At 43.3% G+C, this 19,523-nt stretch overlaps 1 protein-coding gene across 2 annotated transcripts in view; it reads left to right on the plus strand.

Moving 5' to 3' along the window:
- RCAN1 (regulator of calcineurin 1) overlaps window positions 1-19,523 on the plus strand; it is a 165,746-nt gene that overhangs the window by 129,686 nt on the left and 16,537 nt on the right. Inside the window, exon 1 of one of the 2 annotated variants that reach the window (XM_073617178.1) lies at window positions 14,903-15,181. The exons of the other annotated variant lie outside the window; for it this stretch is intronic. Coding sequence (XP_073473279.1) covers window positions 15,095-15,181 — 87 coding nt within the window. The 5' untranslated portion in view covers window positions 14,903-15,094. Of the gene's footprint in view, window positions 1-14,902; window positions 15,182-19,523 lie in introns of those variants that run through there. 2 annotated transcript variants of the gene reach the window in all.

Consider the following 19,523-nt stretch of genomic DNA (forward strand, 5'->3'; position numbering starts at 1 on the left):
TCCCTATGAGAGCAGTCTGAACTGGTCTGACACAAGTCGGTCCGACTTTGAAAAAGTTTCCTGCACTACTTTGGTCCGACTTTGATCCTACTTCAGCCCATTGAATATCATTAAAGTCTGATCAAAGTCGGATCATCGTCTTAACTGATCCGACTTTGGCATGCGACTTTTGTTCTGAGGATCTTGAAGGGGAACCCCACGCCATAATAAAAAAAAAAAAAAAATGCCATAGAGTTCACCCTCCAAGACCATACCATACCTTTGGTCTGCTATGGGTTTTAAGGGGAACCCCCACGCCAAAAAAATTGCATGGATTCCCCCCCAAAATCCGTATCTGACCCTTATCCGAGCACACAGCCAGGGCAGGAAAGGGGGTGGGAACAAGCGAGTGCCCTCCCCCCTCCTGGAGCATACCAGGCCACATCCCCCCAACATGGTGGTGTGGATGCTTTAAGTGTCAAAAATACAAAAACAGTACACAGGTTTTTGACAGTAATTTATTAAAGCTGCTCTGGTGTCTCTTCTCCTTCCGATTTCTTCTCCCTCTGGTGATGACTTCATCCTCCGGTTCTTCTCGGAATATGGAAGCCCCCTTTGACAGGACGGCCCCCAGATCCCAGCCCCCCCCCCCCACCCTATGTGAATAAGTATAGGGTACATTGTACCCCTACCCATTCACCTAAAAAAGTGTCAAAAATAAAAAACAGTACACAGGTTTTTGACAAAATAATTTATTAAAGCTGCTCCGGCGTCTCTTCTTCCTCCAATTTCTTCTCCCTCCGCTGATGACCTCCTCCGGTTCGGTTCCTCTCCCTCCGGTTCGGTTCCTCTTCCTCCGCTGATGTCTTCTTCCACTAACAAGACACTGGTCACCGCCCACACCCATAACTGGCCTTCACAGTAAGGAGCACATGGAGGGCATATACATACAAGAAAAGGACAATTCCATAGCTCAACTCACCAACCAGTCTGCTGACCAACCAAATTTACCTGTCTAACCGTATGTTAAAAGCAGGGGTTTAGTTAGCACACATTTGCAAACGCATGTGAAAGCTGCAAGGCCTCGTCAAGGCACCCTGTATTACTTGCAGTCCTAACACTAAATTTATAAGTGTCTCCACAGTGGAAGCACATGCATTGAATGGATAGGTGTGAGACAGGTGAGCCTGGAGGCCGCCCTAGCCCCCTTAAAGGGACAGGACACACACTGGACACCCAGCAAGAGCAGCAAAGGCGTCCAGTGTGTCCCCGACCCAAATATACAAACGGTAACAAGACACTGGTCACCGCCCACACCCATAACTGGCCTTCACAGTAAGGAGCACATGGAGGGCATATACATACAAGAAAAGGACAATTCCATAGCTCAACTCACCAACCAGTCTGCTGACCAACCAAATTTACCTGTCTAACCGTATGTTAAAAGCAGGGGTTTAGTTAGCACACATTTGCAAACGCATGTGAAAGCTGCAAGGCCTCGTCAGGGCACCCTGTATTACTTGCAGTCCTAACACTAAATTTATAAGTGTCTCCACAGTGGAAGCACATGCATTGAATGGATAGGTGTGAGACAGGTGAGCCTGGAGGCCGCCCTAGCCCCCTTAAAGGGACAGGACACACACTGGACACCCAGCAAGAGCAGCAAAGGCGTCCAGTGTGTCCCCGACCCAAATATACAAACGGTAACAAGACACTGGTCACCGCCCACACCCATAACTGGCCTTCACAGTAAGGAGCACATGGAGGGCATATACATACAAGAAAAGGACAATTCCATAGCTCAACTCACCAACCAGTCTGCTGACCAACCAAATTTACCTGTCTAACCGTATGTTAAAAGCAGGGGTTTAGTTAGCACACATTTGCAAACGCATGTGAAAGCTGCAAGGCCTCGTCAAGGCACCCTGTATTACTTGCAGTCCTAACACTAAATTTATAAGTGTCTCCACAGTGGAAGCACATGCATTGAATGGATAGGTGTGAGACAGGTGAGCCTGGAGGCCGCCCTAGCCCCCTTAAAGGGACAGGACACACACTGGACACCCAGCAAGAGCAGCAAAGGCGTCCAGTGTGTCCCCGACCCAAATATACAAACGGTAACAAGACACTGAGACAGGTAAATTTGGTTGGTCAGCAGACTGGTTGGTGAGTTGAGCTATGGAATTGTCCTTTTCTTCTTCCACTACCAGTTCTCTCTCCACTGTCTTCTCCCTCTGCCAGTTCTCCTCTCTCCACTTCTCCCTCTGATCTTCTCCCGACGCTCGCTCCCGCTGTAATGCTAGGTCCACCGTGTGCCATTAATTATATAGCCATGGGATGTGGCCACATGGCGACATTATACAGAGGCCCTGCCCCCATGTGACTTTACCACCCCATCATGCCACAGGCAGTGACGTCACAAGGGAGTCCCCATTCCCCCTGTCAGAATACAACAGCTCAGCGGGGAAGACCACTGTACAAACTTTGCATAGTTAGTACAACGGCTCCCACCAGAGCTGTCAGGTTTTTTTTTTTTTAAGTTCAGCTCGCTGGGTTGAACGAAAAAAAAACTCTGTGTGTATCAGGCAAGTTTAAAGGCTCAACCGAAATACTTCCATATACCTCCAGATCCCATTCTAGCAATTTGGGGCTTCAAGGGAAGCACATGCCAATGTTTGTCCAGTATGGATCTTACCTCTTTCCATTGTGACCCATATTTTGTGATGAACCTAATCGGCTCCTGCTTCTCCTTTTTTGTCTTTCAGCTGTCTTTATGTACCTGTACCAGGTATTCCTCGCTTAAGAGACTCTGGGTGATGACTTGCCATGTGCAATAGTGTATTGCCTAATTGATTACTAACTTCATGAGTCAGCTTGTCTCAGCATGCTTTGGTCTTTATTGCTCTGGACATTACATTTGAGAGTGCTTGGTTTGCACAGATATTATAATGAGCCTGAATGCTGCTATATGACCAGATTACTGAGTGACATCTATTTTCAGCTGGTGCCCTTTATAAATGAATGCTGCAATTCATATGATATCACTATATGTCATGATATATTGAATCAACCTTGATTTCTCTTTTATCCGGATCTATTCCCTGAACTTATAATGGTGAGTTTGCTGTTTAAATGCCATCAGCAAATGGGAGAGCACCTGGGTAACACTCGCCAGAGGGGTGACACCAGGGGCAGCTGCAAATCGGAAGCAGGGGGTGATGGTGGCGGTGGCTGCAGCCTCTGATCCCGGAAGTGGCTCACTTGGCAGAGCAGGTCGGAGTCCTGGGCTGTGATCATGCCTCGGCAGCCTCGCTACACACAGCTGTTAAAAAGGAGCCGGCGGGCTGCGGGAAGGTGAGAGTCCTGTGTATTTTTTTTTTTTTTTTTTTTGGGATAGGGGGGGATAGGGCAGCCCCAACTCTCTCCACCCCACCTCTTCCTCCCTCTTATCTGCTCCCTCTCTCACCCCCTCTCTCTCTCACCTCCTTTTCTTTCTCTCCCCCCCCTCTCTCTCTCTTTCTCTCTCTTTCTCTCTCTCTTCTCTCCCCCCTCTCTCTCACACACACACCTCTCTCCCTTCTCTCTCACCCCCCTCTCTCTCACCCCCCCTCTCTCTCACCCCTCTCTCACCCCCCTCTCTTTCTGTCTCTCACCCCCCTCTCTTTCTGTCTCTCACCCCTCCTCTCTCTGTCTCTCACCCCCCTTCTCTCTGTCTCTCACCCCCCTCTCTCACCCACCTCTCACCCCCTCTTTCTCTCACCCCCCTCTCATTCTCTCACCCTCTCTCTCTCTCACCCCCCTCTCATTCTCTCACCCTCTCTCTCTCGCCCTCTCACCCCCCCTCTCATTCTCTCACCCTCTCTCTCTCGCCCTCTCACCCCCCCTCTCATTCTCTCACCCCCCTCTCATTCTCTCAACCTCTCCCCCCCGAAGTGGTGGAGCTCTAATAGGAAGGAGTTGAGCCTAAGGCCTCTTTCACACGGGGCAGATCAGTCATGATCCGCCCCGTGAACACACGCTGGCTCAGCGGGGATCGCTCCGCCGATCCCCGCTGAGCAGGAAGATGACAGGTGCATCGCTGCACGCTGTGCAGCGACGGACCTGTCAGAGCGCCGCTCTCCCCTATGGGGGGATCGGATGATGACGGTCCGTAGTGTCCGTCGTCATCCGATCCGATCCGAAAACGGAGGGAAAAGTAGGTTTTTCCTCCGTTACACTTTTCGGATCGGAGCGGGGTCGGATGTCAGCGGACATGTCACCGCTGACATCCGACGCTCCATAAGGATGACTGTATGTCCGTTTTTCATCCGAAAACGGATGGATGAAAAACGGACATACGGATCATCCGTGTGAAAGAGGCCTAAAGGGGAAGGGTTGGAGTTTACAGATGAAGGGGTGGATCTTAAACAGGAAGGGTTGGGACAAATTTAGATAGGGGAGGGGGGTGCCCAATTTTTAATCTTGCCTAGGGCAGCACAAAACCAAAATACACCACTGCTGCCAGTTAACATCTGAGTCTTGTCATTTTTTTTACTTTGGTGATGGGTCGGGAGTAAACAATCGTTTAGTGAGTTTTTGTATACTGTCTAATGGCCTGTAATAATGTATTTTGAACAAGTCAAAATAACAGTAGTACCTACCTTTTTTGGGAGCCTTCCCAATGTTTATTTTTATAGTTTTGTGTCTGGCTACGATAATCAACACCATACTGGTGGTAAAGTGGACTACAGTGAGGGAAAAAAGTATTTGCTCCCCTGTTGACTTTGTACGTTTGTCCACTGACAAAGAAATGATCAGTCTATAATTTTAAAGGTAGGTCTATTTTAACAGTGCGAGACAGAATAACAACAAAAATCCAGAAAAATGCATTTCAAAAAAGTTATAAACTGATTTGCATTTTAATGAGTGAAATAAGTATTTGACCCCTTCGCAAAACATGACTTAGTACTTGGTGGCAAAACTCTTGTTGGCAATCACAGAGGTCAGACGCTTCTTGTAGTTGACCACCAGGCTTGCACACATCTCAGAAAGGATTTTGTCCCACTCATCTTAGCAGATCCTCTCCAAGTCATTAAGGTTTTGAGGCTTAGGTTTGGTAACTCGAACCTTCAGCTCCCTTCACATATTCTCTATGGTATTAAGGTCTGGAGACTGGTTAGGTCACTCCAGGACCTTAATGTGCTTCTTTTTGAGCTACTCCTTTGTTGCCTTGGCTGTGTGTTTTGGGTCATTGTCATGCTGGTATACCCATCCACGAACCAATTTCAATGCCCTGGCTGAGGTAAGGAGGTTCTCACCCAAGATTTGATGGTACATGGCCCCGTCCATCGTCCCTTTGATGCAGATGTCCCCTAAGCAGAAAAACACTCCAGAGCATAATGTTTCCACCTCCATGTTTGACGGTGTTCTTGGGGTCATAGGTAGCATTCCTCCTCCAAACATGGCAAGTTGAGTTGATGCCAAAGAGCTCTATTTTGGTCTCATCTGACCACAACACTTTTACCCAGTTCTCCTCTAAATCAAATAGATGTTCATTAGCAAACTTCAGACGGGCCTGTACATGTGCTTTCTTGAGCAGGGGGGCCTTGCAAGTGCTGCAGAATTTCAGTCCTTCACGACGTAGTATATTTCCAATTGTTTTCTTGGTGACTATGGTCCCAGCTGCCTTGATCATTGAAATGATTCTCCCATGTAGTTCTGGGCTGATTCCTCACCGTTCTCATAATCATTGAAACTCCACGAGGTGAGATATTGCATGGAGCCCCAGACCGAGGGAGATTAACAGTTATTTTGTGTTTCTTCCATTTGCAAATAATCACATTAACTGTTGCCACCCTCTCACCAAGCTGCTTGGCGGTGGTCTTGTAGTCCATATCAGCCTTGTGTAGGTCTAGAATCTTATCCCTGACATAATTGGACAGCTCTTTGGTCTTGGCCATGGTGAAGAGATTGAAATCTGATAGATTGCTTCTGTGGACAGGTGTCTTTTATAAAGGTAACAAGCAGAGATTAGGAGCACTCCTTTTAAGAGAGCTCTCCTAATCTCAGCTCGTTACCTGTATAGAAAACACCTGGGAGCCCGAAATCTTGCTGATTGATAGGGGATCAAATACTTATTTCACTCATTAAAATGCAAATCAATTTTTTACTTTTTTGAAATGCTTTTTTTTTGGATATGTTTGTTGTTCTGTCTCTAACTGTTAAAAATAAACCTACCATTAAAATTATAGACTGATCACTTCTTTGTCAGTGGGCAAATGTGCAAAATCAGCAGGGAATCAAATACTTTTTTTTTTCCTCACTGTACATAAATTATTGGTCCTCTTTATTAGGGAAGTTCTGCGGATATTTCCTACTCTTTGTATTATTGCCTTAATGCAATGCATATTAAAACATGTCAAAGTGCAAGTTGACGCACTGTAGTGGACACTTTAGTGTAAATGGGCCCTGACACTTCTAGAAGGCTTTATGTAGTAGGTCCTGTACTGGCTCTGCCATCACAAAGGTGTCTGCCTGCTGCCTGTGAAGCTTCAAATTGCTGAAGCTGTGTGTGGGAGGTACGTGACCATTATCAGTGACAGCAGTGAGTTACATTGTGTAAGTGCAAATGTTTTAAATTGCACACAACACCTTCATCTGGCATAAAGAAAGGGTGCTGCATGATTACAAAATGTCGCACTTACATTTTATGTGATCGCTTAAACAAGGGGTCTCCAAACTTTCTAATCAAAGGGCCAGTTTACTGTCCTTCAGGCTTTGGTGGGCCCAGACTATGGCCAGTGGGAGTAGAAAATGCCAGTGGAGGTAAACAATGCTCCATCATTGGTTTTAATAGGAGAAATAGTGACGCATTGTATCAATGGGAGGGAAATGTGCCCCATTATCTTTGGTCAGTGGATGGAATGGTGCCCTATCATTGGTGTCAGTGGGTAGAATGATGTCCCAAGGGCCGGATAAAGACAAGCAACGGGCACCAGTTAGGAGACCACCGGCTTAAACAAATATTTCAAACTAATCCATGGTGTGCTGCGACATATTCTTTCCACCATCCTCCCCACCTCAATGGTGTTTCAAAAAAATTTTTTTTTTTTGTTGCACTACTCATTCTCCTAATGCTGCAGCATTGATTTGCGTGTCGTCCTCTGCCACTCACTGCCATCCAAATAAGATAATCTTTATTTGCTACAGGGTAAGTACAGGATAAAAAAACGTACACGTTTCGACCGTGAGGCCTTAGTCAGCAGCGTTCACTTCTGAAGTAAGGACTGCTAATGGCCACTACTGGAAAAGAGGAGGAGGGTTCCATGATGGTTTGTATTAAAGCTGAATTCCATGTTTCCTGTCACCAAGCAGGCCCAAACAAACTATTTGCATTACTAAGTGATTCAACCCCTGTGTGTGCTGTATCATACTGTACAGCTATGGCGAATGACACAAATATTAATTTTCACAAAGTCTGCTACCTACGTTTTTATGATGGCAATTTGCATATACTCCAGAATGTTATGAAGAGTGATCAGATTAATTGCAAAGTCCCTCTTTGCCATGAAATTCAACTTAATCCCAAAAAATAACCATTGCATTTCAACCCTGCCACAAAAGGACCAGCTGACAGCATGTCAGTGTTTCTCTCATTAACACAGGTGTCAGTGTTGACGAGAACAAGGCTGGAAATCGCTCTGTAATGCTGATTGAGTTAGAAAAACAGACTGGAAGCTTTAAAAGGAGGGAGGTGCTTGAAATCATTGCTTTTCCTCTGTTAACCATGGTTGCCTGCAACGAAACTCATGTAGTCATCATTGCTTTGCACAAAAAGGGATTTAGAGGCAAGGATATTGCTGCTACCAAGATCGCACCTAAATCAACCATTTATCGGATCATCAAGAACTTCAAGGAGGGAGGTTCAATTGTCGTGAAGAAGGCTTCAGGGCACCCAAGAAAGTCCAGCAAGTGCCAGGACCATCTTCTACACTTGATTTAGCTTTGGGATTGGTGCACCACCAGTGCAGAGCTTGCTTTGGAATGGCAGCAGGCAGGTCTGAGTACATCTGCAAGCACAGTGAGGCGAAGATTTTTGGAGGATGGCCTGGTGTCAAGAAGGGCAGCAAAGAAACCAGTTCTCTCCAGGAAAAACATCAGGGACAGACTGATATTCTGCAAATGTACAGGGATTGGACTGCTGAGGACTGGGGTAAAGTCATTTTCTCTGATAAATTCCCTTTCCGATTGTTTGGGGCATCTGGGAAACAAACCTTGTCCGGAGAAGAAAAGTTGAGCGCTACCTGTCCTGTGTCATGCCAACAGCAGCATCCTGAGACCATTCATGTGTGGGGTTGCTTCTTAGCTAAGGGATTGGGCTCACTCATAATTTTGCCTAAGAACACAGCCAAGAATAAAGAATGATACAAAAACATCCTGTGAGAGCAACTTCTCCCAACCATCCAAGAACAGTTTGGTGAGGAACAATGCCTTTTCCAGCATGATGGAGCACCCTGCTATAAGGCAAAAGTGATTAACAAAGTGGCTTGGGGAACAAAACATCAAAATTTTGGGTCCATGGCCAGGAAACTCCCCCGACCTTGATCCCATTGAGAAATTGTGGTCAATCCTCAAGAGGCGGTTGAACAAAAAAACCCCACAAACTCCAAGCATTGATTATGCAAGAATGGGCTGCCATCAGTCAGGATATGGCCCAGAAGTTGATGGACAGCATGCCAGGGTGAATTTCAGAAGTCTTGGGGAAAAACAGGGCAAACACTGCAAATATTGACTCTTTGCATAAACTTAATGTAAGTGTCAATAAAAGCCTTTGACATTTATGAAATGCTGGTAATTATATAGTATACCATAGTAACATCTGACAAAAAGATCTAAAAACACTGAAGCAGCAGACTTTGTGAAAAATATTTGTGTCATTCTCATTTTGGCCAGGGCTGTATTATCAGCTACATAGGGTATGTGGCGCTGTGTTTCACTGCAGTACTGGTGACCTCCAGTCTGCTGCCGCAACAAAATCGGGCCAGCCTGAATGCTTCTCAATCAATCAGGAGAACAGTGGCGGCCCGTCCATAAGGGGCGCAGGGGTGCTGGCCCCCTAATCCATGCGCCCGGCCCCTAATCTACATACAGGATGCCGGACGCATGGATTTCAATGGGGTTTTTTTTTTTTTTTTTTGGAAGCGCATGATTAGAGCCTGAGGCTCTAATTGGCTTCAAAAAAGGGTGGGCACTGCACCCTGAGCCCTCTCAGTTGTGTGACAATAGCAATTTTAATTTTCACTGTTGTCTTCCTGATTCTCCCACCCAATCAGAAAGCGAGTCTTAAGTCCTGATTGGTTGAGAGGAGAAGCGACCGTATTGCCCGCCGAGGAGGAGGAAACGCAGGGGAAGCCGCTGAGGAGGAGACCAGGAAGAAGCAGAAGCTGCCCGTGACCTAGATAGGGTAAGTGCGGGGCTAGTGGGCAGACGAGTGAGCGAAGGGAGGGGGTGGGGGGGTCGACCGACCGAATGGTGGGGGGAAATATGTCGGATGGTTTGTTTGCTGCCCCCCCAAAAAATATGGAGCACCAGCCGCCACTGCAGGAGAAGCCTTGCTTTTTTTTTTTCAAGGCTTTCTTTGGTTGGTGGAGGTGGAGATCTTGACAACATAATCTCCATCTCGGCCAATCAGTATTCACTAATAAAAATAGAAGGCTTCTCCTGAATGGCTGAGAATCATTGAGGGCAATTTAAAATGTGTTCCAGCAACAGATGGGAAGTCGCCCGTACTGCAGCGGAACACAGGGCCACTTACTGTATATAGCTGTTGCTACCACAGTATGATACAGCGGCAACATGGAAATGTTTTGTTTGGGCCAGCTTGGATAAAACAAACTATTTAAAGTGACAGGAACACGCACTTCAGTTTTAAAGCCCATCTCCAGGCAAAAATGAAGCATCTCCCATACTTTCATCCTGACAGGTTCACTTTAAACGGAAAGAATACATAACGGCTATGTACATGTAGTGGTGACGCCCAGTCTGTGCTGGGAATAGTTAAATCTCTGCTCGGATTTGGGAGGGGGGGGAATGATTGAACAACTGTAATTACTGCTCCCTCTTACATCTTATTTTTCCTTTTGAGCTTTGCAATTTCCTAGAGCGTCCCTGTAATAAACACATTAGTAATGTGTGTTCAGTAATTCAGCACTTGTTTCCACATCCAGGGGGAGCAAACCTTTAAATCTGGTCTTCCTGTTTAGGAATTCATACCTCCCTTGTGTGTTGCATGCAGTTCTTTCCCCAGAAATATGGAAGAAGAAGCAGACTTGGATTTTGTGACTGTATCGTCCACTTACGAAATCAGCAGGGAAAATACATTGAGGAGCTTATTTTGTGCTAACGAGGTCCAGGAACTTGTGTCTTTTTCCTCTTGTCCCGGATACAAATGTGTACTCCTTGTCTTTTCCTTTTCATTTACATATAATGTGCCTGCTGGTGCCAAAAGATTTTCTTGTGTCACAATGCAAATTGGTGTTGACATTTAATCTGTAAAACGACCAAAAAAAAAAAAAAAAAACACTTTAGGATTTTACAGGCATATATATATATAGAGAGAGAGATAGATATATATATATATATATATATATATATATATATATATATATATATATATAGAGATAGAGATATATATAGATAGATAGAGATATATATATATATATATATATATATATATATATATATATATATGAGAGAGAGAGATATATATATATTAGAGAGATATATATTATCTATATATATATATATCACACACACACACACACGCGTAGTCATAAATGACAGTTGAATGTAAAATCTCAGATTTTTATTAATTACTTGCCCACTGGGCACTTTTACCCCCTTCCTGCCCAGGCCAATTTTCAGCTTTCAGCGGTGTCGCACTTTGAATGACAGTTGCGTGGTCATGCTATGCTGTACCCAAACAAAACATTTATAATTTTACACAAATAGTTTTGTTTAATCACCACAATTTTTTAAAATTTTTTGATAAAGAATAAATACCGAAAATTTTGAAGAAAAAAAAAATTCATAGTTTGTTATAAAATTGAGCAAACAGGTAATTTTTCTCCCTTTCTGATGTGTGCTGATGAGACTGCACTGATGGGCACTAATATGTAGCACTTTTGGGCACTGGTAGGCGGCACTGATAGGTGACACTAATGAGAAGGCACTGACTGGTGGGTGAGGGGCACGATCATGGAAGGCCATCATGTGACGGCCTCCCAGAACTAGCCGGCCTCGCTGTAGCTGTCATTTGGCTATAGCGCAGTTGGCAAGTGGTTAAAAACAGGTTGTGGCTGGTATAACATTAGGCAAAATACCCTCAATAAATATGCTATGAGCTTTTTTATACAGTATCACGCTATGTGCTCTCATATTTATTTCACATATAACCTTGATGCCTGATTGGACCTATCTTTATAAAATATGGAAGAAGAAGCAGACTTGGATTTTGTGACTGTATCGTCCACTTACGAAATCAGCAGGGAAAATACATTGAGGAGCTTATTTTGTGCTAACAAGCACCCGGGCCACCTGGAAATGAGTCCTCAGCGGTAGCCACCATCAAGGATCTCCACTTTACAAGCCTGATTGACCCAGTGGGTAAAAGCCCACCTGGGTCCAATCTTTCTGGTAAGCCTCCATTAAGAGCGGTGGTGAATCTTCTATCAACACACTTTCACTATTTTTTTGTGTCACATTTTGTTATGTCACCTTTATACAGACTAAGTTTATGTGTCACCTGTATATGGACTAAGTTTATGAAATTAAGACCATTATTCAATCATAGTTATTTTTCACATGATACCTTTACAAGGTATCACAGATTTATAAAATATCACTGGTTGTAATATATCAAATAGCCTTATAGACTATTTAAATATTCTTTTAGTGCTGCACTTCTTTCGCATAGTTCTTTGCAAGATTAGATCACTTGTTGCGTGTTAGCTGCTTATTTAATTTAATCTATAGCGCGATATATACACACTTTTTTCTCAAAAGAAAAGTTGTATACATGAACAGTGTTCTACAGAATCTGTTGACATCACAAAAAGTCCAACAATGGCCAGTGAAAACAGAATTATCTGAGGCGTCTCAGAAGTACATTCTTTCTTCAGGGGTGTAGAGTATGTTGAACAAAGGCACTTCCTAGAAATCAGCATACGTGTACAGTCAAAACACCAAATTCATGTGCAGTGTATTGAACAGCGTCATCTTTTTGTTGTTTGTATACTGGGCATCATGTTAGTAAAAAAAACAATTGCTATATATCAGCCAAAGATTAAAAGCATGCAATGGTATCCATCATGATGCCAGAGGGGCGGCGCAACATCATGCCCGCAGATGGGGAAACAAGGCAGGGATAGCCAAGGCAGGCGGCTAGCTGGAGTCAGAAGTCCCCAATATATATGGTATCTGGTGTAAAAATAATACAGTGCCTTGCAAAAGTATTCGCCCCCCTTGGCATTTTTCGTGTTTTGTTGCCTCACAACCTGGAATTAACATGGATTGTTTGAGGATTTGCATCATTTAATTTACAGAACATGCCCACAACTTTGGAGATTTTTTTTTTTCATTGTGAAGCAAACAACAAATAGAACAAAATAACAGAAAAGTCAATGTGCATAACTATTCACCCCCCTAAAGTCAATACTTTGTAGAGCCACCTTTTGCGGCTATCACAGCTCCAAGTTGCTTTGGATAAGTCTCTGTGAGCTTGCCACATCTTACCACTGGGATTTTTGCCCATTCCTCCTCGCAAAACTGCTTCAGCTCCTTCAAGTTGGATGGTTTGCGCTTGTGAACAGCAATCTTTAAGTCTGACCACACATTTTCTATTGGATTGAGGTCTGGGTTTTGACTAGGCCATTCCAACACATTTTACATGTTTCCCCTTAAACCACTCAAGTGTTGCTTTAGCAGTGTGTTTGGGGTCATTATCCTACTGGAAGGTGAACCTCAGTCCTAGTCTCAAATCACACACAGAGTGGTACAGGTTTTGCTCAAGAATATCCCTGAATTTGGCACCATCCATCTTTCCCTCAACTCTGACCAGTTTCCCAGTCCCGACTGCTGAAAAACATCCCCACAGCATGATGCTGCCACCACCATGTTTCACTGTGGGGATGGTGTTCTTTGGGTGGTGTGATGTGTTGGGTTTGCGCCAGACATAGCGTTTTCTTTGGCTAAAAAGTTCAATTTTAGTCTCATCAGACCGGAGCACCTTCCTCCATACATTTTGGGAGTCTCCCACATGCCTTTTCGCAAACTCAAAACGTGCCATTTTGTTTTTTGCTGAAAGTAATGGCTTTCTTCTGGCCACTCTACCATAAAACCCAACTCTATGGAGCGTACGGCTTATTGTCGTCCTATGTACAGATACTCCAGTCTCTGCTGTGGAACTCTGCAGCTCCTCCGGGGTTACCTTAGGTCTCTGTGCTGCCTCTCTGATTAATGCCCTCCTTGCCCGGTCCGTGAGTTTTGGTGTGGGGCCGTCTCTTGGCAGGTTTGCTGTTGTGCCATTTTCTTTCCATTTGGTTATGATAGATTTGATGGTGCTCCTAGGGATCATCAAAGATTTGGATATTTTTTCATAACCTAACCCTGACTTGTACTTCTCAACAACATTGTCCCTTACTTGTTTGGAGAGTTCCTTGGTCTTCATGGCAGTGTTTGGTTAGTGGTGCCTCTTGCTTAGGTGTTGCAGCCTCTGGGGCCTTTCAAAAAGGTGTGTATATGTAATGACAGATCCTGTGACACTAATTATGTGACTTCTGAAGGTAATTGGTTGCACCAAAGCTTTTTATGGGCTTCATAACAAAGGGGGTGAATACATACACACTTGCGTCCTAGCAACAGACAGATGGACAATAGGTGGCAGAAGCCACTTGTGACCTAGCAACAAAGGGATGGTAGGTGTCAGAAACTGCTTGTATCCTACCATTAGAGGACTCTAGGTGGTAGAGGCCACCTGTGTCCCAGCAACAGACAGATGGACAATAGGCAGCAGAAACCACTTGCGACCTAGCAACAGAGGGACGGTAGGCTGCAGAAACTGCTTGTATCCTATTGACAGAGGACTCTAGGTGGTAGAGGCCACCTGCAGCCTAGCAACAGAGGAATGCTAGGTGTCAGAAGACCCCTGTATACTAGCAACACAAGGATGCCAGGTGTTTACTTTAAAAAAGGGCCTGCATCCCTAGCAACAGGAGGCAATTTACACTGAATGCATTTAAATATATTGCTCAAATATTACATGTGTAAAGAGTTATTTTAACGAAGGATCTTGCCAGCAAGTTTCTGCATACTAGTATTTTCATATGACCGTGTGCATGTACTCTAATGCAGTCACCATATATAAGGACTGCTAATTTGCAATATATATTCTATTTGTTTTTGGGTTTTAATCAGCATTAATCTTGTAGTGCTGTAATATTCTTGGCAAGCATACAGGAGCAGCCTACCATATAAATGCTGACCCTTGTAGGGTTATCGTACATCATTTTTTACTCTGTCCCAATTGTGTTCAACACGTCTAATTAACTGTGTGCTCCCTTTCCTCTCCCAAAGCCTTAAGTATCGCTGTCAGATAATAAGTGTTTGTTGCTATACAGCTCGGGCCTTGTGCATTAACATTTTCCATCTTAAGACCGGCTGCCCAGCTCAAGTGGTGAGAACATGTAAGTCTGAGTGCTGAATGGAATTACTAGCAGTGGAAACTATGCAGCCAAAGGTTTTGATAAAGCAGCTGCTATGCAAACCTCAGCTGTTTTTCCATCCTGCAAAGCAAAAAGAAAAAAAACAGGCAAACTTAATTAGCATACAGAAAGTGAGTAATGGTGACGTCACGCCCTTTCCAGCTAGTCCTCTCCCCAGCTTCGCTTGCAGAGCATGTAGAACTCAGTAGAGGAATGTGCTGCCCCATAGCAGGCAAGCTGTAAAGTTTCATGGGGAGGAGTTGAAGCAGTTCCCTTATAAACAGTTTACTGTAAGCTTTGCTCTGTATAGTCACACTCGCATCTTGGAACTTCGAGTGAAAGCAGCTTGTTTCTGCTTGGGGCAATCGGCAACCAACATGCACTTCAGAAACTTTAACTACACCTTCTCCTCCCTGGTGGCTTGTGTGCAAGACAGCGATATCTTCAACCAGAACGAAGCCAGGGTAAGATTGCCCTTGCCAAATGGATTTTTTTTTATTTGTTGTCTAATTCTATTGTTTTTAGTTTATATATTCTTTTTTGTTCATATAGCTCAATGTGTTTTTTTTTTTTTTTTACGATACACCTTTTTTTTTTTTAAATATAGGACTTTAAGATTGTAAGCTCCTCGAGGACAGGGACTGATGTAAATGTACAATATGAAAAGCACTGATTCTATTTTCACCACTATATATATATATATATATATAAAAAAAACTACAATAAAGGATGTCTAAACCCCTAAGCAAAATGTAATATATTGCAAGTTACAAACCCTTAGATGTAGTGGCTGCCCTCGTTTTCTTATTTTTCTGATTTAATCTGAAAGTAAAAAAAGACCTGTTGGTCCTTATAAAAATTTGTGACCATTATACCTTCCTGTGTACTGAAATATCTCAAACAATGTAAAACATTCCCAGCTATCTATTGTGAACCACAGCACACCTTCCCTCGATGTCAGCCGGTCTCAACCAGGGTTTCTCCGAAGGTTTCTAGGGGTTCCTTGAGTCACTGACCCTCCTGTTTGATGGTGACTGCATAGTTCATTGACTCCAACATATTATAGGTGTTTTGTGAAATTTTGACCAACATTGCAAGCGTTGCATTCTTTTTACTGACCAATCATGTAAGATGCATTTTTGCCATTGATGCCGTATTGGTTTTAGTAAGAATTCCTCAAGACCTGAATTGTTTTTGAGATAAAAAGGTGGAGAAAGGCTACTCTACTTAATGGAGATGAGAACAGACGGAGGTGGTTGTAGCCCAAAACAGGAGAGCAGCTTAGGGTGACCATGCTGTTTATTCACAGATACAATATAGTGAGTGAGCGTTGTCACCCTAGGACAGGATGTGTGTTAGTGGCAGGATCACCAAGTGAGAATAAAAGGGGGGGGAGCCTTATGAAAGAAAATAAATTCAGCCACCACACTGATGGATAGGTTAGCTGCAATATATTACATTTCTGGTTTACTGTACGTTACTGTTTTACACAAACCGTTGCACACCATTGAGCAAAGCATAATACAGTCTTGTTCCCATCAGCATGCTAATATGGGTGCGGGCTGGTGTCCATTGTGTAGCAGGTGTGGGGAACTTTCTATGTGCCCTGGTGTTGAGCCTGTGTTGATCTATACAGATCAATGAAGCTCAACTGAAGTGGTGTGAAGGAGTCCTCATTCAAAGCAACCAGGATTCCTTGTTGAGCATCCAAAATGACAAAAATGAATATCTGATGGGTCAATTTTTGGTATTGCCTTTTCACCTTTACTAAATAAAACCCAGTGGAATTGCTTACTAATGCCGAAAACGTAGTTTAGTGCATGTACTCATGCATCAGCCTCTAATAACTTTGGGTTTGGGTTGACCAACTACCAGATCTGCCTACTTTGAATTTCAAATGTGTTTCTCTGACACTTGCTTCCAACCACAAGGTGCCAACATGGTGGTTGATTTACTAAAACTGGAGAGTGCACAATCTGGTGCACCTCTGCATAGTAACCAATCAGCTTCCAGTTTATTTTTAGTCAAGGCTTAATTGAACAAGCGGACGTTAGAAGCTTATTGGCTACCATGCACAGCTGCACCAGATTTTGCACTCTCCAGTTTTAATAAATTAACCCCATGGTCTTTCGTTGCACTTTTACATACATGTCTTTTTCCATAACATTTTGGGATAGTTAAGCTTTTTACCTAGGTGGAATATAACAGGCATATGTATTTTCTTCAGCCTAATATACAGTGCCTTGAAAAAGTATTCATACCCCTTGAAATTTTCCACATTTTGTCATGTTACAACCAAAACCTTAATGTATTATTTTCGGATTTTATATGATAGACCAACACAAAGGAAAATGATCAATGGTTTTTCCAAATTTTTTACAAATACATATCTGAAAATTGTGGCGTGCATTTGTATTCAGCCCCTTTACTCTGATACTCCTAACTAAAATCTAGTGCAACCAATTGTCTTCAGAAGTCACCTATTTAGTAAATAGAGTCCTCCTGTGTGTAATTTTAACCTCAGTATAAATACAGCTGTTCTGTGAAGCCCTCAGAGGTTTGTTAGAGAACCTTAGTGAACAAACCGCATCATGAAGGCCAAGGAACACACCAGACAGGTCAGGGACAAAGTTATGGAGAAGTTTAAAGCAGGGTTAGGTTATAAAAAAAATATCCCAAGCATTGAACATCTTACAGAGCACTGTTCAATCCATCATCCAAAAATGTAAAGAGTATGGCACAACTGCAAACCTACCAAGACATGGCTGTCCACCTAAACTGACAGGCCGGGCAAGGAGAGCATAAATCAGAGAAACAGCCAAGAGGCCCATGATAACTCTGAAGAAGCTGCAGAGATCCACAGCTCAGGTGTGAGAATCTGTCCACAGGACAACTGTTAGTCGTGCACTCCACAAATCTGTCCTTTAATGTAAGAGTTTCAAGAAGAAAACCATTGTTGAAAGAAAGAGATAAGCAGTCCCATTTGTAGTTTACGAGAATCCATGTGGGGAACACAGCAAACGTAGAAGATGCTCTAGTCTGATGAGACCAAAATTGAGCTTTTTGGCCTAAAAACAAAACACTTTGTGTGGCGGAAAACTAACGCTGCACATCACCCTGAACACACCATCCCCATCGTGATGGGAAGATGGATGGAGCCAAATACAGGGCAATCTTAGAAGAAAACCTATTAGAGTCTGCAAAAGACTTGGGACTGGAGCGGAGGTTCAACTTCCAGCAGGACAACGACCCTAAACAATACAGCCAGGGCTACAATGGAATGGTTTAGATCAAAGCAAATTCATGTGTTAGAATGGCCCAGTCAAGGCCCAGACATAAATCCAGTTGAGAATCTGTGACAAAACTTGAAAATTGCTGTTCACCGATGCTCTCCATCCAATCTGACAGAGCTTGAGTAGTTATTTTGCAAAGAAGAATGGGCAGCAATTTCACTCTCTAGATGTGCAAATCCAGTACATCCCCAAAAAGACTCGCAGCTGTAATTGCAGCGAAAGGAGGTTCTACAAAGTATTGACCCAGGGGGGCTGAATACAAAAGCATGCCACACTTTTCACATATTTATTTGTAAAAAAATTGGAAAACCATTTATCATTTTCCTTCCACTTCTAATTTATGTGCCATTTTGTGTTGGTCTATCACATACAATCCCAATAAAATACATTTGCAGTTTTGGTTGTACCATGATAAAATGTGGAAAATTTCAAAGGGTATGAATACTTTTTCAAAGCACTGTAGATTTGAGAAAAAAAAAAACTACCTGGGAGAATTTGAGGAATCCAACATCAAAATTGTATACATTTCTGCTTCAAAATTGGGTGCCGTCTCATTTATCAAATGATTTGTGGTGATTTTCTTTTTGGGACCTTGCACGCTTCACATGCTTTCCACAGTTTGGTCATATGTAAAAAATGTAGTCTCACTTGCGAAATTTTTTTTTTGTTTAAGCAGAAGCAAATGAAGGAAGTGGTCAGAGGCATGTTTTCTTTAGCACAAACTGAGCAGCAGAGGGGAAAACGTATTATTAAGACTACAATCGTCTAAATCCACCGCATAAAATTTAATTGAGCTCCTGTTTTCCAAACATCGTTTTCTGTATTCTGTCAATATACCAGGAGATCAATTTGTTATTGGCATCAGCACAAGAACCACTTCCTATAAGTCTGGGTTCTGTTCATAAATATTGTTTTTCTCTTGTCATCTCCCCAGTAAGATAATCCTGTTGCTCCAAATCTGGCAATCCCAAAGGCTCAAACCGATTCTGGATCTCCATATAGTTGAAATTGCCAAGAGAAATCCTATAATTCCTTACGGTTTTTTATTATTTAATAACACCATAAAACCTGGACACTTCCCATTTACAGCAATGGGTTTGTGAAATTGCCCATATTTCTTATAGTTGTACGCATTGGAGTGGATTTACTAAGGCTGACGGGCGTTAGTGACAAAATAGCTAAGGGGGCTGCCTGTTTGTCCCTGTGGATTCACTCCCTCGCCAGCTAAAGCAGCTGAAACGGTCCCCGAATGCTACCAACTCTTGATCACTAGTGGTGGGAGTTGACCTCTCACTGCGTCAGCAGGTGAGGGAGCCATTCCATAGGAACAAACAGGCAGCCTCGTAATGTTTCTGTCTCTGGTCATTGCAATTGCTTGCAGCAGAATCACTAACCACAGAGTCGCCTGCAAAATTTAGGCAAGAACAGTGAACACCCAAGAGAGAAAAAAAAAGGAAGGAAAAGAGATTTTTGCTAGCATTTGATTGGGTGGTTGAAGTAAACGCACTTAGAG

The sequence above is a fragment of the Aquarana catesbeiana genome, linkage group LG02 (genome assembly GCF_042186555.1).
Source record: "Aquarana catesbeiana isolate 2022-GZ linkage group LG02, ASM4218655v1, whole genome shotgun sequence".
Taxonomy (NCBI): Eukaryota; Metazoa; Chordata; class Amphibia; order Anura; family Ranidae; genus Aquarana; species Aquarana catesbeiana.